The sequence below is a fragment of the Eleutherodactylus coqui genome, chromosome 8 (genome assembly GCF_035609145.1).
Source record: "Eleutherodactylus coqui strain aEleCoq1 chromosome 8, aEleCoq1.hap1, whole genome shotgun sequence".
NCBI lineage: Eukaryota > Metazoa > Chordata > Amphibia > Anura > Eleutherodactylidae > Eleutherodactylus > Eleutherodactylus coqui.
The window spans coordinates 197,956,628-197,977,470 of NC_089844.1; the positions used below are offsets into that span (position 1 = coordinate 197,956,628).

General features: G+C 48.7%; 1 protein-coding gene across 3 annotated transcripts in view; it reads left to right on the plus strand.

The window, feature by feature from the left end:
- GLS (glutaminase) overlaps positions 1-20,843 on the plus strand; it is a 158,257-nt gene that overhangs the window by 86,501 nt on the left and 50,913 nt on the right. For all 3 annotated transcript variants that reach the window (XM_066577226.1, XM_066577228.1, XM_066577227.1), the window contains exon 10: positions 11,193-11,259. In XM_066577226.1, the coding sequence (XP_066433323.1) occupies positions 11,193-11,259 (67 nt within the window). The remainder of the gene's footprint in view (positions 1-11,192; positions 11,260-20,843) is intronic.

Genomic DNA, 20,843 nt, shown 5'->3' on the forward strand with positions numbered 1-20,843 from the left:
TATTTCATAATGCATCACCTCTGCTTTAGCTAGAGGCTGTACCATTTCTGCCTGATGGGGGGACAGTTTAATTATCATTATCTTTTGTATTTACCTAAATAAGCTACAGCCTGTAAGTATCCAGTCAGGAGCATGAGCATTATAACTGTAACAGGAGCCTCCAATCAGAAGCAGGAACTCTTATAGGTGTGAAACTCTGCTGTCTAAAAGACCGTGATTCCCTGAGAGAACATAAAGCCAAGTAACTCTCCGGTGGTCAGAATGAGATCACTTGACCCACCTGTAGAAGGACTCCAGGAAGCTTCAGATGGAAAGGAATAACTAAACAAGGCAATACCAGCAGACTTATACTCGTTTATACTCTAGAAATAATTGCATCATGAAGGAAAAAAACTCTCCAAAAAGGCCCTTTAAGGTAAAGCAGAATAACTTAATTACCAATCTTAAAGGAAGGTAAAACAGAAAAAATAACCTTTCAGCAGCTCCTTTAGGCTGCTTGTCCATGGGCGTTGCGGTATCCTGCGGCGGATCTCCACCGTGGGAGCCGCCGCCCAGGAGCAGCAGCCGACAGACGGATCTCCGCCGGTCAGCCTATCTGACATGCTGACCACGGAGAATTGTGGCAAATCTCAGCATGATTCTCCGCTCGTGGACAGGGGGGAAGCGCTCTTCATAATACTCGCCCGTGGACAGGCAGCCTTAGTCAATACAGCATTTTGATCTTAAGCCTGGTTTAGACACAACGATTATCGCTCAAAAAAATCTTTTGAGTGATTTTTGAGCAATAATTGTTGTGTGCTTTTTTACAGCGCAAGGTGATCAGGGCCGCTTGTCTTCTGTATCCAGGTGTTCCCCACTTGGAGCACCCCACTGTTATACAGCCAAGCGCTCCAAACGGGGGATGCAGAAGACAAGCAGGGGGCGCTTGTCTTCTCCATCCAGCTGTTCTCTGCTTGGAGCGCCCAGCTGTTATACAGCAGAGTGCTCCGAGCAGGGGATGAAGAACGCAAGAACACAGCTGGACCGCCTTGTAGCTTGGATACAAGATGTGATACAGGCAGGCATGGAGGCTCTAGTACCCTGTTGGGCTGCCTCTAGCTTGAATACAAGATGTGATACGGACAAGCATGGAGGCTCTAGTATCCTGTTGTACCACCTCCTAGCTTGGATACAAGATGTGATACAGGGGGCATGGAGGCTCTAGTACTCTGTTGTACCGCCTCTAGCTTGGATACAAGATGTGATACAGGGGGCATGGAGGCTCTAGTACCCTGTTGTACCACCTCAGGCTTGAATACAAGATGTGATACGGGTGGGCATGGAGGTTCTAGTACCCTGTTGTACCGCCACTAGCTTGGATACAAGATGTGATACGGGCGGGCATGGTGGCTCTAGTACCCTGTTGTACCGCTACTAGCTTGAATACAAGATGTGATAAGGGCGGGCATACAGATTCCGTATGGTATTCTAAAGCATATCACTCCACGTTTACTGTAACTTAGACTTATGAAGTTGGCATCCCAGATGGTCCCATACATGTTCTATTGGTGATAAATCTGGCAACTGGGCCCCCACAGAAGTGTGACAATGTTCTGGGGGCTCCTGTGACCCCCTTGTGTGTGCGGCGGAGCATTATTCTGCTGCCTCTTGGAAGCCGCCATGAGAGGAACACGTGGCTGCAGGATGTCCTGAACACTTCGCTGAGCTGTCATTGTCCCTCATACCGCTACTTGGGGGGACCGACTGTCGTATGAGATGGCTACCCATCACACCAGCAGGGGGCAGTGTGCCGCTCCACAGCAAAGGCACAATTTAGGTGTTCACCCTGAGGTCTCTAGACGTTAATACGGCCCTCGTTGGTGCCAAAACTAGACCTGGATTCGTTGTTGAACTCTCTAGCAGTCAAATTTTGTCGTTCCCAACACCATTGCAGATGAAGATGACATTGGTTGTTTCTGACCGACACAGGGGTGTAATGATGGCACCCCATCTCTCTGGATGGCAGATAACTAAACAGTTGCTGGTTGTTGGACGTTCCTCTCTACTGGAGGTCTGCAGGGGGCGTCCTGAGCCCGGTCACTTTGTGTGCCCTCACACATCCACTGGTCCCAACACCTCCTAACAGGCTGCTCAGAACGGCCGGTGGGGGACAATTCATCGATACGACCCTACAGCTTCTTACATCCCAATAATGCGCCCCCTCTCGCCTCTAGGATGCAGAGGAGAGATTTCACCCCATTACCAGAGTCCGTCTAGTGGTCAACAAGCTCTACAAGCCGAAGAAGAGGTCAATACACACAAGGAGCCTCCGAGACCCTCTTATAGGCCAAGGGGGAAACCACTTCTAGGGTCTCTGGTGGCAAGAGCGTTCATCTAATCACCACAACTCATCATTTACAGATCTGCCTGAGATGGAACTGTAGGACGAGTATTACAGCAAAACGACAACTTCTTCTGGGGGCCTGATTTTTTTTGACAATGGGTGTATGTAAAGCTGGGCCTCACAAACCCAGTCTGGCTGTACAGCTCTCATAAACCTACCTCTTGCACTACTCTCCAGTGTATACACTGTTTGGCATAATGCTGTGGATCAAGAGTTTTGGTGAGAAGCACTTTACCTTCTTTACTGCTTTATATAGCTCAATATATACACCAAACCTGTGCCAAGTGCTGATGCGATGTCTGCCAAACGCTTACATAAGTCGCCAAGAGATTTCCATTGCAGTAAAATTCCCAAATGTTTGCTAAAAGGACACTTGTGACGCATATCGGACTCGCAGAAGTGTGTGAATATGTCTGGCGTATACACAGAGTATTACCTGATTATACACCAAATGTAGTTTTTAAAGGGCCGCTCTAGTGATTGTTTTCCCCATGCATTATGCAGCTCCTCCCCCCCCCCCCCCCCCCACCCCTCCTATAAGTGGACTAGTGTTACCTTGGTTAGTTATTTCTTTCTGACTTAAATTTCCGGCTTGTTTTTCCTCAGATGGTCACGTGATCTCAATTCTTGACAGCTCAGATCTGCTTGGGGTTGTGTGATCGTTTTCTAGTAGTTTCTTAAGCTCCATTTAGACGGGACGACTGTCGGGCAAACAATGCCCGACACTCGGCCCTGTGTGTCTGCATGGGAGCTAGTATCGCTGGCTTGCTCACAGAGCGACCAGCAAGGGGGCGGGGCAGAAGCAGGAGATTTCTCTTCTCGCTCCCCTTCCCCTCTCCATTGACATAACACAGTGGCCGTTCACTACTGAACGGCTGCTATTTACACTGAACGATGAGCAATCAGCTGATCGTCCATTGTTTATGCTGCATGAACAATGGACGATGATCAGCAATGCGCAGTGTAAATAGCAGCTGTTCAGTACTGAATAGCCGCTAGGTTAAGTCAATGGAGAGGGGCAGGGGAGTGAGAAAAGAAATCTCTTCCAGCCTTCCTGCTGTGAGACAGCGATACAAGCTCCCGTGCAGCAGCACAAGAGCAAGTATGTGCAGGGACGAGTATCGGGCATCGTTTGCCTGACACTCGTCCTGTCTAAATGGAGCTTTAATCTGTGTTCTATTACATGATTCCTACCACAGAAACTGCCTAATGGGGGTTGTAAACACTCTTCTCACAGTTACGGTTGATGATTACGCAGGTATAATAGAGGAGATCACAGCTCATGTTCCTGACTATATACTTACTGGCTGTAGCTTATTTAGGTGAAGATAGAAGGTAATGATAATTAGACTGTCCCCCCTCCAGCAGGCAGAAATGGTACAGCCTTTAGCTAATGCTGTTTTGATGCATTATGTGATAGATGTAAAACTGAAAGTAAAATATCTCAATCTCAAGATGGTGGCTGACAAGTAACGGACGGGGGGCTGCACTGCATGGAAGTGGCTCAGTACACAGAAAAGACCTCCAGAGTGTTATAGGCAATCAGTTGAGGGAGGCAGGGATGAAAAAATATGCACATGCGCAATTGAGAGGACGCTGCGTCGTCGCTATGGCAATGACTCGCTCCTGCAGCCATTCTGCAATGATTGGGGCAAATCCTGCGGGCCACGAGGACTGGTGACAGCATCCCCTGTCGTCCCGTGGGCAGGTGCTCCCAATGACATCATGAAGTGTCTGGGGTGCCATTAGTTTATAAATTGTGCTCCATGGAAATGAACGGCGCCGCAGACTCTTCATGATGTCATCTGGGAGCGCCTGCTGTTTTCCAGCTCCCCCAAACACATGAATGCTTGGTTTAGCTGAGCGTCCCTGTGTTTTCCATGGGGTCAGCAGAGAAAGCTGCAGCGGGACAGCGCTTGGTAGCGGCTTCACCATTGCATCTGATATGTAGAGCTTTGTATACACCTAGCAGGCTGTAAAATGTGCTATAAAGAGGAGGACATCAAGTCCTGAGGTATGAGGGGTATGATCCATATGATGCGGAGAAGGAGATAATACGTATAATGGTAAGGTTCCTCGCCTGTTATGCCCCATAGAAGGTCATCTCACTACTTGGAACACCTTTTTTTTCTGTCCTGGTTTTTATGAATGGCAGCTATTAAATTTGACCTCCTTCCCAGGGCGCTATACTTTTTTTTTAAACTTTACCTATTAAAGTTCCCAGACCCCTTTTTTTTGGCTAATTACAGACTTCGTTTGGAAGGGTCAGCGTCCCAGAATTGCATATAATATTCTGGTTCTGACTTTAATATGTATCCTGAAGCAACCATAGGTTCCTGTATGGCAGATCTTTTCCACAATGCTAAACAATGGGTGAGTGTAGAAACCCAAGCTCCAGAATGGATCATAATGGGGGTTAAAGAAAATTAGGATGTATGCTAATGCGCTCAGAGAGGAGGATCAAAGGGTTAGAAAACGGGTTCTCACTGGAAAGGGGGGAGGTTTCCCTTAAGTATGAACCGCGGGGTGCACCACGACCTCAGTCAGTAATTTGTCCTCTATATATACTCTGTAACTGTTAGTTTTAGTATGCTTGTAAAGGGTCATTGACTGGCCGAAATGCGTTGCATACACCTATAGACCACTTGCATGTGGGTTTTATTTGTTCGTTCTGGTATTCAGAATAATAACAGAAGATACTTGATCCTGGTGAAGATGTGAATTCATTTAAGGAGTCCATATACAGTGTTTGAGAAGCTATCCTGGGACACCAAGGGTGGAGGTACACCCCATGGTTCATACTTAAAGGGGTTGTCCGGCCACACAGGGTAAAACATTTTTATAATGCTGCTGCTTCCCTTTCAGTAAGGATAGTAACAGACAGCATACAGGGGCTCAAACCGGCAGGCAGATCAGCTGCAATGTCAGTTTCTTACCTTAGATTCTGATCTTCACTGCAGCTTTCAAAGATGGCGCCTCTGTGCTGCCTTCCCACAATGCTCTGCGCTCTCCCTCTTCTGTGTGCACGCTCTCGATGGTAGTAAGAGACATGAAAAGGTAGGATTTCCCTCAGCTCACGTCCTAGCCCCGCCCACGACACGCCCACCTCTATTGAACTGATCTACAGTCTCTCCCCGCCCATGCCCCGCCCCCTGCTGCATACTATAATCAGAGGGGGTGTGGCCAGGGGAGACTTATACACTCATGGTTCACGATAAAATCCTACCATGAGTGTAAACAGCAGCACAGTGTATAGTGAATGGAGAGGGGAGCGGGAGAGCCGAGAGAGAACTCTCCTGCAGCCCCCCACTGCAAGGCTACCTACTGCCCCCCACCCTGCTAAAGTAAAGTAAAACAAAACATTTCCCCACACACACATGCCCTCATAGTGCCCCTCCCACAGCGACCCATCTCACAATGACCCCCCCCCCCCCCCCCGACTTCTGTCAGCCGGGTCCCTGCACACACACACACACACACACACACACACACACACACACACACACACACACACATCACTGCACCCCCCACCCCCCTTGCACACATCCATCCATCCATCTCTCCCTCTCCACCCCCCTCCCCCCCCCCCCCCCCCACGAGAGCCCGCCCCTCCACTCATTCTTACCTTGGAGATGAAGAGCCAGCAGCCACGCCAGCAGCCACGCAGGCAGAACTGAGCTTCCCAGCGGCTGAAGTTCTTCTGCACATGCGCAGAGCTGTGCTGGAGAAGCTTGTCCCCGTCGTCCCGACAAGAAGAGAAGAGACTTGTCGGAACCCATGGCAACCGAGGAGCAACACGGGGGGGGGGGGCACCCCAAAGGGTAAGTGAATAACTTCTGTTTGCCTAATTTACAATGCACAATGTATATTACAAAGTGCATTGTATTGGGCAAACACAAGTAATGAGACCTAATGTTTATGGCCGGACAACCCCTTTAAGGGGAACCTCCCTCCTTTTGAATGAGCACACATTTTCTAACCCTTTGATCCTCCTATCTGAGGGCGTTAGCATACATCCCAATGGGTGACTGTAGAAACCCTGCGCTCCATACTTGCCCTACTGCCCTCTTATGGGCGACCCTCTCCTCCTACCATCCATCGCCCCCTGGAGATTCCTTCTGATCTAAAACGTGGGCACTGCGGTGGAGTCTGATGCTTCGTCTTTGACCATTTATTCTAAGCCCGGCCCTCTCACGCCCGTTAATAGATAATCCACAATGTGGCCCAGGCGTGGGGTGCTCTTCTTTTACTGCTCTCCATCTTCTTGTTTGAGGGTCGGGGACGTCATGACTTCTTCGGCTTTGCAGCTTCTGTCAGACCTTTCCTTGTTTCCAGAGACCGGCTTCTATATACCCAACGTCACACTTTATCTCCGTATTACAGGATACCTGGCATCTGTTTCAGCAATGTAAACCAAGACCAGCGGTATAATAATGAGGCCACTTAATCACACCGTTATCTTTCTATGTCTGCTGATAAACACTTACCTGGGTTATCAAAGTTTATCATTGTGCCGCACCGCATGGAAACGCTATATGGGCGGCTTCAGCTGCCGGAAGAAAACAAAACCGCCCGATTATGGTCTTGTGCCGCACTGCCAGCCTTTCATCCTGCACTGGCAGTCCCTGCTCCTTCACCGTCGGAGTGCTTCGGCCCCCTCGGCCATCTGTATACTTGTACTCCTTGCTATCCCTCCTCTTTTCCCTTATTATTAAGTTGTACTTGTTGGTTGTTCTTTGCATTTTGCCGCTATCCTTCCTGTGCTTTACACAGAAGCAATTAGTTGTTCCAATGAATGGAGGTGGCAGATTGGAGTTTACAGAACAGCTGAGGTCATTGTCACTTGAATACACTGCAAGCCGAGGACCTTGCAGCTTGTGGAACCATGTGTATATGTGACAAGCTGCCGCCTCAGCTAGACATGGTCTATAGCTAAGGTATCGCTTCATGCGGTCTAGTTGGCAGTGTCTGAAAGAGATTTAGCTCAATGAGAGGGAATCTTTGCCCTGGATGTTTCCAGCACCACTCCTGAATGCCTACGAAGATGATGGTGGCGCAGAAGAAAAGGATGACCAAGGAATACAGGTTGGAGAAAGAAACTACAGAGGATCAAATTCAGCAGTTCTTTGTAAGAATTCTGGAATGGATCTGTAAACGGAGTATAGAAACTGTTGTCAAGCTTAATGTTTATTAAAGGTTTGGATTTATTTGAAGCCTTGACAGAGGGGACAAAGTCTATCAGGGGGACAACACGAAGCCCCAATCATCCACAGGACCAACACGACTTATGAGTAGGTGAGGTTGAGTCTTGTTGGTTTTTGGCTGCAACAGTGACCATAGAGGAGTGTTTCCGATAAAGAATTGAGTGCGGTGGAAAGAAAAAGGTGTTCAACTGGGCTTGATGGTTTCAGAGAGATGGGAATAGGGCAGGGGCTGAGAGGGTGGACTAGTAGCCCCCATACTAGCCAATACGAGCCCTCCAATGTCCACTTGGTATATAGCTCAATAATTCTACTTGGATGCGGAGTTGAACTGGTGGTATATCCGTTCACTAACGTCCAAGGATGTAAATGTAAAAGCAAACGTGTCCGAAAAGTATCGAAGGGTTCCCTGAAAATGTTTTTAAACAGTTAAGAAAACTTTTGTAACAAAATTATAGAATTTGTTTAAATTTGGGAGTACCTCTGTTGGGGACAGCAAATGGAAAAGGTAAGGTACAGAAAAGTTTGAATAGGCCCATTTACTCAATTCCTATGTGTGAAAACCCCTGAGACCAAAAGAGGTGAGTGAAGCATGGAGAGCAAGTGCCGACTGATGGTCTGTTAGTCAGTGTTGGAGGCTCCTGGGCGTCAAGAGTTATAAGGCGCCTCCAAGTTGTAGGAGGTAAGAGTCTAACGGTAGTCGGTGGGAAAAGCTGACTGCGATACAGGTATGCAGATTAGTGAGGGAATACCCAGCATGCTGAGGGATGACCAACAATACTTTACTGGGATACAGGCAACGCGCTTCCAGAGTAATTTCCTAATTTTTAGCTTTCATTCACTAGATTTTAATTGTGCATCTTATTATCCTACTTTCTTTTACTTTGTAGTGCTTCTATCTCTTTTTTTATTTGACTGTAATTCAGATCATGTGACATCAGTCAGGTGACCCGGTGACATCATCTGCCGGCTTTGACTGTGGCTTTTAAAATTTTGAAGTGTTCTGCTCACTATGTATTAATGGCCAGAAGGGGGTGCCGATCCGGCACAGAAATATCAGCATCCCAATAAAGTATTGTTCTTTATCCTGTACTGCTCCTCCTCCAACACTATTCTGCAGTTCTCCATGGATTCCCTACAGGATCCATAACCTCTGGCCACAGCTGAGTGCTCTGCATGTATACGTGTTGTGCCGCTCCATAACCATTGGGGGCACTACTATTCTTGGTTTACTGTTATTCTGTTTCTCGATCCCTCTGTCTTGTTTGATTTTCTCATGAGATACTGAAATGGAACTATGGGGAGTTGACCAAATAGTGACAAAGGGGCAAGTTACAATTCCCTTGCTGCCACCAAACTAAAGCCATGTTGCAATTTGCTGCTGAAAAAGACTGATTCTTAGTTAAGTTAGTTTTGAGAAGAGCAAACGGGTGATGTCAGCGACAGTCTTTCTTGTATAATACCCCAGCCACCAATGTAGGTCCTTCCAGTGGAGGGGAGATGTGTATATGGCCAGTGATGAGGTCTGGCAACATGGCTTAGCCAGCAGCACTCCCCTGGCCCAGGAAAGGCATGAATATGTCCCTAAGGGGTTAACCACACTGTTTTACATGTGTATGACGCTCCATGTTTGGTTCTGGGGACATGCGGTCAGGCTGGAACTCTTCAGAGCTCATGAAAGACAGTGTGGTTCGCCCCTAACACAGCGGCTGCTCCATCCACAGTGACGCGTGTCAGCCCCGGCCTGGTATGATCTATTGCCGAACTGATATCGCACCCTGGCGTTACCATTTCAGTGGGTTATACATCCATAGACTAGAAGGGTATCCGTTTAGTGGATGGCTCACGGACATTTCACTAGTTTTTCATGATGTACCTGTTGAATGCCTACCATTCTAGCCTATGGGTGGCAGGTCTTATTGTTAGTCGTCTGTTTAAAGCAGACCAGTTTGTCCTGAGACTGGAGGGGGTAGTTATATTCCCGTAGGTACCCCGCTGATCTGTTTGGGGGGGAAACTGCAAAAGGTCATCCCTACGGTAGTTCCCCCACTGATCAGGATGCCATGACTTATCCATAAGATTGTGGCAGCCTTTTATGCCCACCTTTTAGAAGCCATAACTTTTTATTTTCCCCATCAACATAACCGACGAGGGATTATTTTTTTCTGTAGTAGGTTGTATTTTTTTTATTTTAAAGGCATCATTTACTTTACCATATTATGTACTGAAAAAAAAATTGCCCTTTCACATTTTTTGTGGGTGGTGGGGCATTTTTATGGCATTTACTGCAGTAAAAAATTTTTTTTTTTTATTTGCAGGTCAATCTGATTACGGTGATGCCAAATTTATGTTTTTTAAGTTTTTACTACTTTTTCCTTAAAGGGGTTGTCCTGCGAAAGCAAGTGGGGGTTATACACTTCTGTATGGCCATATTAATGCACTTTGTAATGTACATTGTGCATTAATTATGAGCCATACAGAAGTTATTCACTTATCTGTTCCGTTGCTGGCGTCCTCGTCTCCATGGTGCCGTCTAATTTCAGCGTCTAATCGCCCGATTAGACGCGCTTGCGCAGTCCGGTCTTCTCCCTGGTGAATGGGGCCGCTCGTGCCGGAGAGCTGCTCCTTGTAGCTCCGCCCCGTCACGTGTGCCGATTCCAGCCAATCAGGAGGCTGGAATCGGCAATGGACCGCACAGAGCCCACGGTGCACCATGGGAGAAGACCCGCGGTGCATCGTGGGTGAAGATCCCGGCGGCCATCTTAGTAAGGTAAGGAAGAAGTCGCCGCAGCGCGGGGATTCGGGTAAGTTCTAAACGGTTTGGTTTTTTTAACACATGCATCGGGTTTGTCTCGCGCCGAACGGGGGGCCTATTGAATAAAAAAAAAACCCCGTTTCGGCGCGGGACAACCCCTTTAATAAAAAACAATTCCTTTGCAGATACATAAAGGCTTGTCTTTAGCGGGTTGATCTTTAGATTTATTTGGGTTTACCATTTTTTGGTATATAAGACTTTTTCAAGACTTTTGTATTCCATTTTTGGGGGGCGGTCACCAAGAGACGGTAATTGTAGCATTATTTTTGTACAGCATTCGCCCTGACGGATAAATAACAGGATACTTTAAATAGCGCTAATAATGTTTATTATGTAGCATAGTTATTATCTGTATTTATTTCTATGTCCTTTTCGTCCTCCCAGGGGACTTGAGCAGCCGATCTATGCATCACTTGTAAAATACACTGCAGTATGTCTGGACTGCAGTCTGTGCTGTTAGTGTTATCCTAGTACTCCTTGCCTCTGACAGAGTGTAATTGTAGTACTAAGATGGCAGACCTGGTGCAGGCGCCCGGCTGCCACGATGACCAGTCAGCACTCCACAATCATCACGTTGCGAGGGCACCAATTAGATGCCGCCATCATTGTATCAGAGCCCCGGGGAGTACCGCACATACAGGGCGGGCTCCGCTACCCTCTCCTGTGATGCGTACATTTAGGTTGACCTTTCTACATGCTTGTATTTCTCACTTCGCACTTCTTCTGTCTGTCTTGTTGCTCTCTGATTGTACATGATGATTATTTTAATATACAAATGTATATTTATTTGTAGGTTTCAGTCTGAGAGAGAAAGTGGAGACAGAAATTTTGCCATTGGATATTACTTAAAAGAAAAAAAGGTTTCTATTTTTGTTGTTTGTTTGTTATGTACTCCATTTCTATAAAATATGCCACCAAACAGGTTGATTAACTCGTTCCCCTTACACTAACTTCACATGGACGAGTGCGATATCTGGACGTGATTCGTGGCCTGATATCGCGCTCGCCAACATGCGATTTTTCCCGCGGATGTGAGGCGGTTTTATATCAGTGGCAGAAACTCCGTAATCCTCCGCCATGGCTGTCATTGAAAACAATGGGCGATGTAATGGCACGCCCAAAGTTAGGACGTGACGCAATTTGTTTCCCGCATCTCTGTGCAAGGCAGGAAAAAAAAAATCACTGGTGTGTGACTGATTCAAAGGAATGAGGTTCACATTAGTGTGAGATCAGTGCGCCTCACAATGCACAAATCGTGTAAAACAGCCTTAAGCTGTATTGTAGTGCAGCTTTAAATGGAATCTGTCAGGTCCAACTTGCTGTCCAAACTGCCAGCATCATGTTATAGAGCAGGAGGCGGCGAGCGGACTGATATATAGCTTTATAGGGGAAGATTCAGTAGAACATGTATTATATTCATTTGTATCTCTGGGCTGAACAGTCCAGTGGGCGGAGCCATCGGTGATTGACAGCTACCCCTGTATGTACAGTCCAGTGGGTGGAGCTATCAGTGATACAGTTCAGTAGAACTTGTATTTTATCCATTCATCTGCGTATACAAATAGCTGTCAATCACTGAGCTCCGCCCATTGGACTGTATACAGAGGGGCAGCTGTCAATTGCTGATAGCTCCGCCCACTGGACTGTACATACAGGGATAGCTGTCGATCGCTGATAGCTCCGCCTACTGGACTGTACACAGGGGGGTAGCTGTCTATCACTGATAGCTCCACCCACTGGACTGTTCGGCTCAGAATGTGCAGAGATATAACTTAATATAATACAAGTTCTACTGAGTCTTCCTCCATAAAGCTATGCATCAGTCCGCTCCTCCTGCTCTATGACATGATGCCGGCAGTTTGGACACCGTGTTGCAGCTGATAGACTCCCTTTAAACCCCTTCGCTCTGGTTAAGCCCTCTACCCTGTTGATTCCCTGTACTCTCTCCTGATCAGGTAGGGCACTGCTGAATCGCTGTGCTTGATCATACAGAGAGCAGTGCGGCCGTGCAGCAGCACAATCCTGCCCATCTATATGGTCAGTGCAGGGAAGGACAAGAAGTGTTCAGCTTCCTGCTATAAACAGGCAGGCTGTGTGAGAGGGTGCGCCACTGGGAGCCGTCTGTGTGCAAGAGGGTACAAGTGCCTGTAAGAGAAGTGGCGTAAAGAGCAGTCTGTGTAACAAAGGGGGCATTAGGAGCAGTCTGTGTGAAAGAAAAGGGGCACCATGTGGGCAGTCTGTGGTAGAGAGGGGGGCAGACGGAGCAGTCTGTGGTAGAGAGGGGGTTGGATGGAGCAGTCTGTGGCAAAGAGGGGGGGGGGGTCGGATGGAGCAGTCTGTGGCAGAGAGGGGGTCAGACGGGGCAGTCTGTGGCAGAGAGAGGGGGGGTCAGACGGGGCTGTCTGTGGTGGGGGGGTCAAACGGGGCTGTCTGTGGCAGGGGGGGTTCAGACGGGGCAGTCTGTGGCAGGGGGGGTTCAGACGGGGCAGTCTGTGGCGGGGGGGTCAGACGGGGCAGTCTGTGGCAGAGGGGGGTCAGACGGGGCAGTCTGTGGCAGAGGGGGGTCAGACGGGGCAGTCTGTGGCAGAGGGGGGTCAGACGGGGCAGTCTGTGGCAGAGGGGGGTCAGACGGGGCAGTCTGTGGCAGAGGGGGGTCAGACGGGGCAGTCTGTGGCAGAGGGGGGTCAGACGGGGCAGTCTGTGGCAGAGGGGGGTCAGACGGGGCAGTCTGTGGCAGAGGGGGGTCAGACGGGGCAGTCTGTGGCAGAGGGGGGTCAGACGGGGCAGTCTGTGGCAGAGGGGGGTCAGACGGGGCAGTCTGTGGCAGAGGGGGGTCAGACGGGGCAGTCTGTGGCAGAGGGGGGTCAGACGGGGCAGTCTGTGGCAGAGGGGGGTCAGACGGGGCAGTCTGTGGCAGAGGGGGGTCAGACGGGGCAGTCTGTGGCAGAGGGGGGGGTCAGACGGGGCAGTCTGTGGCAGAGGGGGGGGTCAGACGGGGCAGTCTGTGGCAGAGGGGGGGGTCAGACGGGGCAGTCTGTGGCAGAGAGGGGGGGGTCAGACGGGGCAGTCTGTGGCAGAGAGGGGGGGGTCAGACGGGGCAGTCTGTGGCAGAGAGGGGGGGGTCAGACGGGGCTGTCTGTGGCAGAGAGGGGGGGGTCAGACGGGGCTGTCTGTGGCAGGGGGGGGTCAGACGGGGCAGTCTGTGGCAGGGGGGGGTCAGACGGGGCAGTCTGTGGCGGGGGGGTCAGACGGGGCAGTCGGTGGCGGGGGGGTCAGACGGGGCAGTCTGTGGCGGGGGGGTCAGACGGGGCAGTCTGTGGCGGGGGGGTCAGACGGGGCAGTCTGTGGCGGGGGGGTCAGACGGGGCAGTCTGTGGCGGGGGGGTCAGACGGGGCAGTCTGTGGCGGGGGGGTCAGACGGGGCAGTCTGTGGCGGGGGGGTCAGACGGGGCAGTCTGTGGCGGGGGGGTCAGACGGGGCAGTCTGTGGCAGAGGGGGGGGGGTCAGACGGGGCAGTCTGTGGCAGAGAGGGGGGGGTCAGACGGGGCAGTCTGTGGCAGAGAGGGGGGAGGCCAGACGGGGCAGTCTGTGGCAGAGAGGGGGGAGGCCAGACGGGGCAGTCTGTGGCAGAGAGGGGGGAGGCCAGACGGGGCAGTCTGTGGCAGAGAGGGGGGAGGCCAGACGGGGCAGTCTGTGGCAGAGAGGGGGGAGGCCAGACGGGGCAGTCTGTGGCAGAGAGGGGGGAGGCCAGACGGGGCAGTCTGTGGCAGAGAGGGGGGAGGCCAGACGGGGCAGTCTGTGGCAGAGAGGGGGGAGGCCAGACGGGGCAGTCTGTGGCAGAGAGGGGGGAGGCCAGACGGGGCAGTCTGTGGCAGAGAGGGGGGAGGCCAGACGGGGCAGTCTGTGGCAGAGAGGGGGGAGGCCAGACGGGGCAGTCTGTGGCAGAGAGGGGGGAGGCCAGACGGGGCAGTCTGTGGCAGAGAGGGGGGAGGCCAACTGGACAACCCCTTTAACTACCTGAGGTAATTATGGCAAATTATTTACCGCTAAACAATATATTTTACTTATGTGAGTTCCCTAATTGAGAAGAAGCAACATCCAGGTCCTGAACGATCCCTCTCACTGCCTACAAAGACTTAGAGAGGGCACCGCTGTCAAGGGATTGGAGATTGAGCCCCAGTTCCAAACAACTTGGGACATTGTGTAAAATGTAAAAGTAATGCAGTGATCTATGTAATAAAATAAGGTTATAGGAGATTTCCAGAACCCAAAATCAGAAGGTAAAAGGGAGACATTATTCCATTTCATTTAAAAAGTGAACTCATTTAGAAATTGATGGCAGCAACACATTTCATAAAAGTTGTGGACGGGGCTGTGTCTACCGCTGTGTAGCATCCCCTCTGGGAATTGAGGAGACTGACTGCTGGAGTTTGGGTAGAGGAATGTTTTTCCCTTCTTGTCTGATGTAGGATTCTGGCTGCTCACAGTCCTCGCTCGTCTCTACCGGATTTTTTGTTTCATAATGCGGCAAATGTTTTTTATTGGTGAAAGGTCCGGACTGCCGGCGGCCGGTCCACCCCTGGCTCTTCTTCTGGGAAGACATGCTGTTGTGATGGATGCAGTATATGGTGACAGGTCCGGACTGCTGGCAGCGGGCCACCCCAGGCTCTTCTTCTGGGAAGACATGCTGTTGTGATGGATCCAGTATATGGTGATAGGTCCGGACTGCCGGCGGCCGGTCCACCCCTGGCTCTTCTTCTGGGAAGACATGCTGTTGTGATGGATGCAGTATATGGTGACAGGTCCGGACTGCCGGCGGCCGGTCCACCCCTGGCTCTTCTTCTGGGAAGACATGCTGTTGTGATGGATGCAGTATATGGTGAAAGGTCCGGACTGCTGGCAGCGGGCCACCCCAGGCTCCTCTTCTGGGAAGCCATGCTGTTGTGATGGATCCAGTATGTGGTTCAGCATTGTCTTGCTGAAATATACAAGGCCTTCCCTGATATAGACATTGTCTGGATGGAATCAGATATTGTTCTAAAACCTCTATATACGGCTCAGCACTGATAGTGCATGTCAGGATGTGTAAGCTGCCCATGCCACAGGCACTAATGTAACCCTATACCATAACTGTATGGATGGTCATACCATCAGCTGGATGGTCCCTAAGATTTACAAAAAGATTTAAAATGTTGATTCCTCTGACCACAGAACAGGTCCCATTTTGCCTCAGTCTATTTTAAATAAGCTTTGGCCCAGAGAAGATGCCGGTGTTTCTGGACTGTGTTGATGTACCGGCTTCTTCTTTGCATGATACAGCTTTAATTTGTATTTGTGGCACGGCGAGCTGTGTGCACAAACAGTGATTTCTGGAAGTATTCCTGAGCCCGTGCAGTGATTACAGAATCATGTCTGTTTTTAATGCAGTGACGCCTGAGGTCCAGTAGATCTCATATGATCAATATTGACTGTTGGCCTTGTCCCGTGTGCTCATGAACTTTTCCAGATTCTCTGAATCTACTGATGATACGAACTCCAGATGGTGGGATATTCAAAGTCTTCACAATTTTACGTTAAGGAACCTTTTTCTAAAATGTATACAGTTTTTACATGCAAAATCCAGCAAGTAAAAAGCAGACTCAGCCCTCACAGGAACAATTATATACAAACCTCATACATTACAACATTAACCCCATAGTGACCAAGCCTGTTGGCGCCTTAATGACCAGGCCAAATTTTGCAAATCTGACACGTGTCAATTTAGCATGGAAAAACACCAGAAAGGTTTTGCATATCCAAGCGATTCTGACATTGTTTTATCGCCCCATGTTGTACTTCATTTAGGCGGAAAAAAAAGACCGATAGAATTTGTTTATTTATTAAAAGCGCCAAAATTGGGAAAATTTTGAAAAAAAAGCGTCCTTTTTTTCACATTTCCAACTGCAATATCTCAAATATGTGCAAACATAATATAGAAATTTTTGCTAAGGTATATATTTCCATCCGTTTACTTTATTTTGGGCCACATTGGAAAAACTTTTGTGTTTTTTTTAACCATTTAGGAGACGTACAAATGTAACATTACTTTTCAGCATTTTGAGGAACACTTTGTTTTCCTACACCAAGCCAAGATTGGAAAGGCTCATAGGAGTCAAAATGATAGATACCCCCACAAGTGACCCCATTTTAAAAACTACACCCCTTATCGTATTCACTGAGGGGTGTCATGAGTGTTTTAACCCCACAGTTTTTTTTCAGGAGTCAATGCAATTTAGAAGAGAAAAACTAAAATTTCATATTTTTCCAAATATGTCATTTTAAACACAGGACTTTTTTCTATAGTACACATGAAAATGAGGATTTGCACCCCAGAATGGATACCCCTGTTTGTCCCGTGCTCAGAAACATACCCATTGTGGCCCTAATCTTACGTCTGGATGCACAATGGGGCCCAAAATGAAAGGAGCAACCGGTGGCTTTCGGAACAGAAATTTTGCTTGAAGGAGATTTAGGCCCTATTGCCCACTTGTAGAGCCATTGAGTGACCAAAACGATGGAGAACGCCCACAAGTGACCCCATTTTGAAAAGTAGACCCCTTAACGAATTTATCTAGGGGTACGATGACTTTTTTGACTTCACAGTTTTTAAATGAATCTAAGCCAAGCCGAAGGAAAAAAATTACGATTTTCATTTTTTTGGTAATTGTCATTTTAAAAGCAGTTTTTTTTGTACAGCACATATATAAATGAAGACTTGCACCCCAAAATGGATACCCCTGTTTGTCCTGTGCTCAGAAACATACTCATTGTGGCCCTAATCGTATGTCTGGATGCACAATGGGGCCTAAAATGAAAGGAGCAACCGGTGGCTTTCGGAACAGAAATTTTGCTAGGAGATTTAGGCCCTATTGCACACTTGTAGAGCCATTGAGTGACCAAAACGATGGAGAACCCCCACAAGTGACCCCCATTAAGAAAAGTATACCGCTTAACGAATTTATCTAGGGGTACGATGACTTTTTTGACTTCACAGTTTTTGAATGAATCTAAGCCAAGCAGAAGGAAAAAATTAGGATTTTCATTTTTTTGGCAATTGTGTCAATTTAAAAACAGGTTTTTTTGTCCAGTGTACATAGGAATGAAAACGTTCACCCCAAAATGGATACCCCCATTTGTCCTGTGTTCAGAAACATACCCATTGTGGCCCTAATCTACTTAAAGGAAACATGGCTAGGCCTATAATGGAAGGAGCACCCGTTGGATTTCAGGGTACAACGGAATAAATTCCAGGCCCCATTGCCCACTTGTAGAGACATTGGGCGGTCAAAACGATAGAGAACCCCCACAAATGACCCCATTTTGAGAACTAGACCCCTTGACAAATTCATCTAGGGGTGTACTGCGTATTTTGACCCCACAGTATTTGAATGAATCTAAGCAAAGCAGAAGGAAAAAATTACGATTTTCATTTTTTGGCAATTTTGTCAATTTAAAAACTGTTTTTTTTGTAGAGTGTACATAAGAATGAAGACATTCACCCCAAAATGGATACCCCCGTTTGTCCCGTGTTCAGAAACATACCCATTGTGGCCCTAATCTACTTACAGGACACATGGCTAGGCCTATAATGGAGGGAATGCCCGCTGGATTTCAGGGCAGAACTGAATAAATTCCAGGCCCCATTGCCCACTTATACGGAAAAAAAATTGACTTCCTAAAAATAATCCCACCCACCCCCCATTTTTTGGCATCCCCTAAATATTAGATAAAGGTAATAATATAAACTGCGTTTTATGTCCGAAGACAGGGGTAATTACGGAGGCTCGTTGGGTTAGGCACATGGGGCAAGAAAACTGGGTATTCCCCCTCCTCTCATGTATTTTGGGGGTATTTTGTAACCTCAGCGGCAGGTATGGGGTGTAAAAAGTGGCGCTCTGTGAGGCTTTGTAATCTTGCTGCGGTGCAGCGGTCTCGCACACAAGGCGCTCAACAAGGTGCTCCTGGAACTGCATGAAGGCGAGCGTTCCCAGGGCTTCTTGTAAATTACGGATTACAGGTAGCGGTCTGAATAACGCCGGGCTCACACGGCCGTATGCAGAATCCGCTTGCAGAGGCCCGCAGTGGATCCCATCTGTGAGCCCGGCTGTGACCCTGCGTACGGCCGCGTAATGTACTGCGCATAACTGCCTACTCACACAGGCGGTCATGCACAGTACACCTTTTTTTTGTTTGTATTTCCCGCAGCATCGCTTAGCGATGACCCGGGTACCCACAGCTCATACACAATGTATTTGCACATGGGCTGCGGGTATATCTGCGGTCATAGAGCACAATGGGCTCTAGGTCGCGGATATCCACGGTAAAATATAGCATGCCGTGTTCTGTTTCTGCGAGTGGATTACGTAATTCCGACCCACTAATTGGGGGGAATCGTGTAATCTAATGCATGCGATTGATCCGTGGATTACCGCTGATCAAGCGCATGCAGAACCTGTAATTCCTCTCCGGTCATGTGTGACCGGCCTAATGTTAGTTCGCTACTTTATCATGTGACCGGGGACCGCTCAACGAGGCCACCGGTCACTGCTCCAAGCACTCAGCGACTGTTGGTCGCTGGGAGCAAGCAGATTTAAAATTTCCTGGGCTCCCCGGCTCCTGTGAATGTGTCTGGCATTTTGCCGGCGGGCGCATGCGCAGCAGCCGGCAGGATCCATGGAGGATAATCGCATCTGGATTCAAATGCGGAAGCCTCCGAGAAGATGTATCATCTCCCCCCACCGATCGCATCGGTGAGGGGAGATGAAACTACCACTTTTTAAAGAACTTTTACGTGATCGCCATTATGCATTGGATAACGGCGATCACGTGACCAGTAACCGCATACCGCGGCTCCCCGTGACATCTCCAGGCTCTTGGCTACCTTTGGTAGCCAGGAGCAGGGAGATTTTAAATTTCTTGGGCAATCTTTTATCTCATCATGCTGACGGGCGCATGCGCAGAAGCTGGGGTAAGGTCCGCGGATGAACATCCCATCAGGGAACAAATCCGGGGACCTTGGGTACGTAATTTCATCCCCCCTTACGGATACGATCCGTAAGGGGGGATGAAACTTTAACTTTATAAACTTTTAACTTTTTTTTTTTTTTTTTTACTTTTTAACTTTGTATGATCATCGTTATCTGATGGAGAACGGTGATCATATGACTGGAAACCGCATACAGCTAACTGTGACAGCCGGGTGCAGGGAGATTTTGAATTTGCCGGGCTCGCCGGCCTTCTGCGCATGCGCGCCACATCGCAGGAGCCAGCGGGGGGTCCAGAGACCGGCCGGATGACATGGAGGAAGCGGGGTGAGTATTTTCACCTTCCCTCATGGATCCGATCCATGAGAGGAGGTGGAACTTTTCTTTTTTTAACATCTTTGTTTACTTTTCCACGATCGCCGTTATCCATTGTATAACAGCGATCGCGGTCCCCGCTGACATCTCCTGCCTCCCGACTACCTACAGGAGCCGGGAGCCAGGAGATTTTAAATTTCCCGCGCCGCCGGGCCTTCTGCGCATGCGGCTGACGTAATGCCGCCTGGCGCGCATGCTCAGAAGGACGGCTACGGGGCCCGGAGCATCGGGAGAGCGGGGAGCAGCGTGCCAGACCCGGGTGAGTAATTTCAGCTGCTCCGATGGATCCGATCTATCAGGGCAGCTGAATATGTAACTTGTTTTCAACTTTTTAAAACTTTTTTTGCGATCGGCGCTATCCATTGGATAGCGCCGATCGCAATGCTGGGGGGGGGGGGGGGGGGTCCGTACAGCCCGGGATGACCGCTCCATGCTGTCAGCTACCTGCGGACACCGACAGCATGGAGCTGTCACGTCCAGAGCCCGAGGGGCTTTATTCTCTGCAGGACACATGTTTTTACGTCCTCAGAGAATAAAGCCCACTTTGGGAGGACGTAAAAACACTATGGGCTGGTCGTTAAGGGGTTAACAAAAAAACACACAAATCATTTTACAGATTAAATTTTCTCAAGTTATTTTTTATTTTTTGTTAACGTTGTGATGTATGATTTTTGTATAAATAGTTTTTATCATATTTGGTTGCTACGTAGACGTACCAGACATCAGACATGTGGTGGTTATTTATTAACCGTGTGTTTGTAGGATTATATTGATGAATGAACTTTATGAGAAGACAGGGTTATTTAGTAATAGAAATGGAGCGCAATACTTCAATATTGGAGCGCACGGTGCGTTCCATGGTACCACGTGATACAGGTCATGATGTCATTGAACATGCTCCTCCCGCTAGATCACACATGGTGTTGGCATCTAGCGAGGTAAGAGCTCTTATTGTACATTGTGTGTGTGTGTGTGTGTGTGTGTGTATGTGTGTATATATATGTATATATGTGTACGGTATGTATGTATGTGTATATATGTGTATAT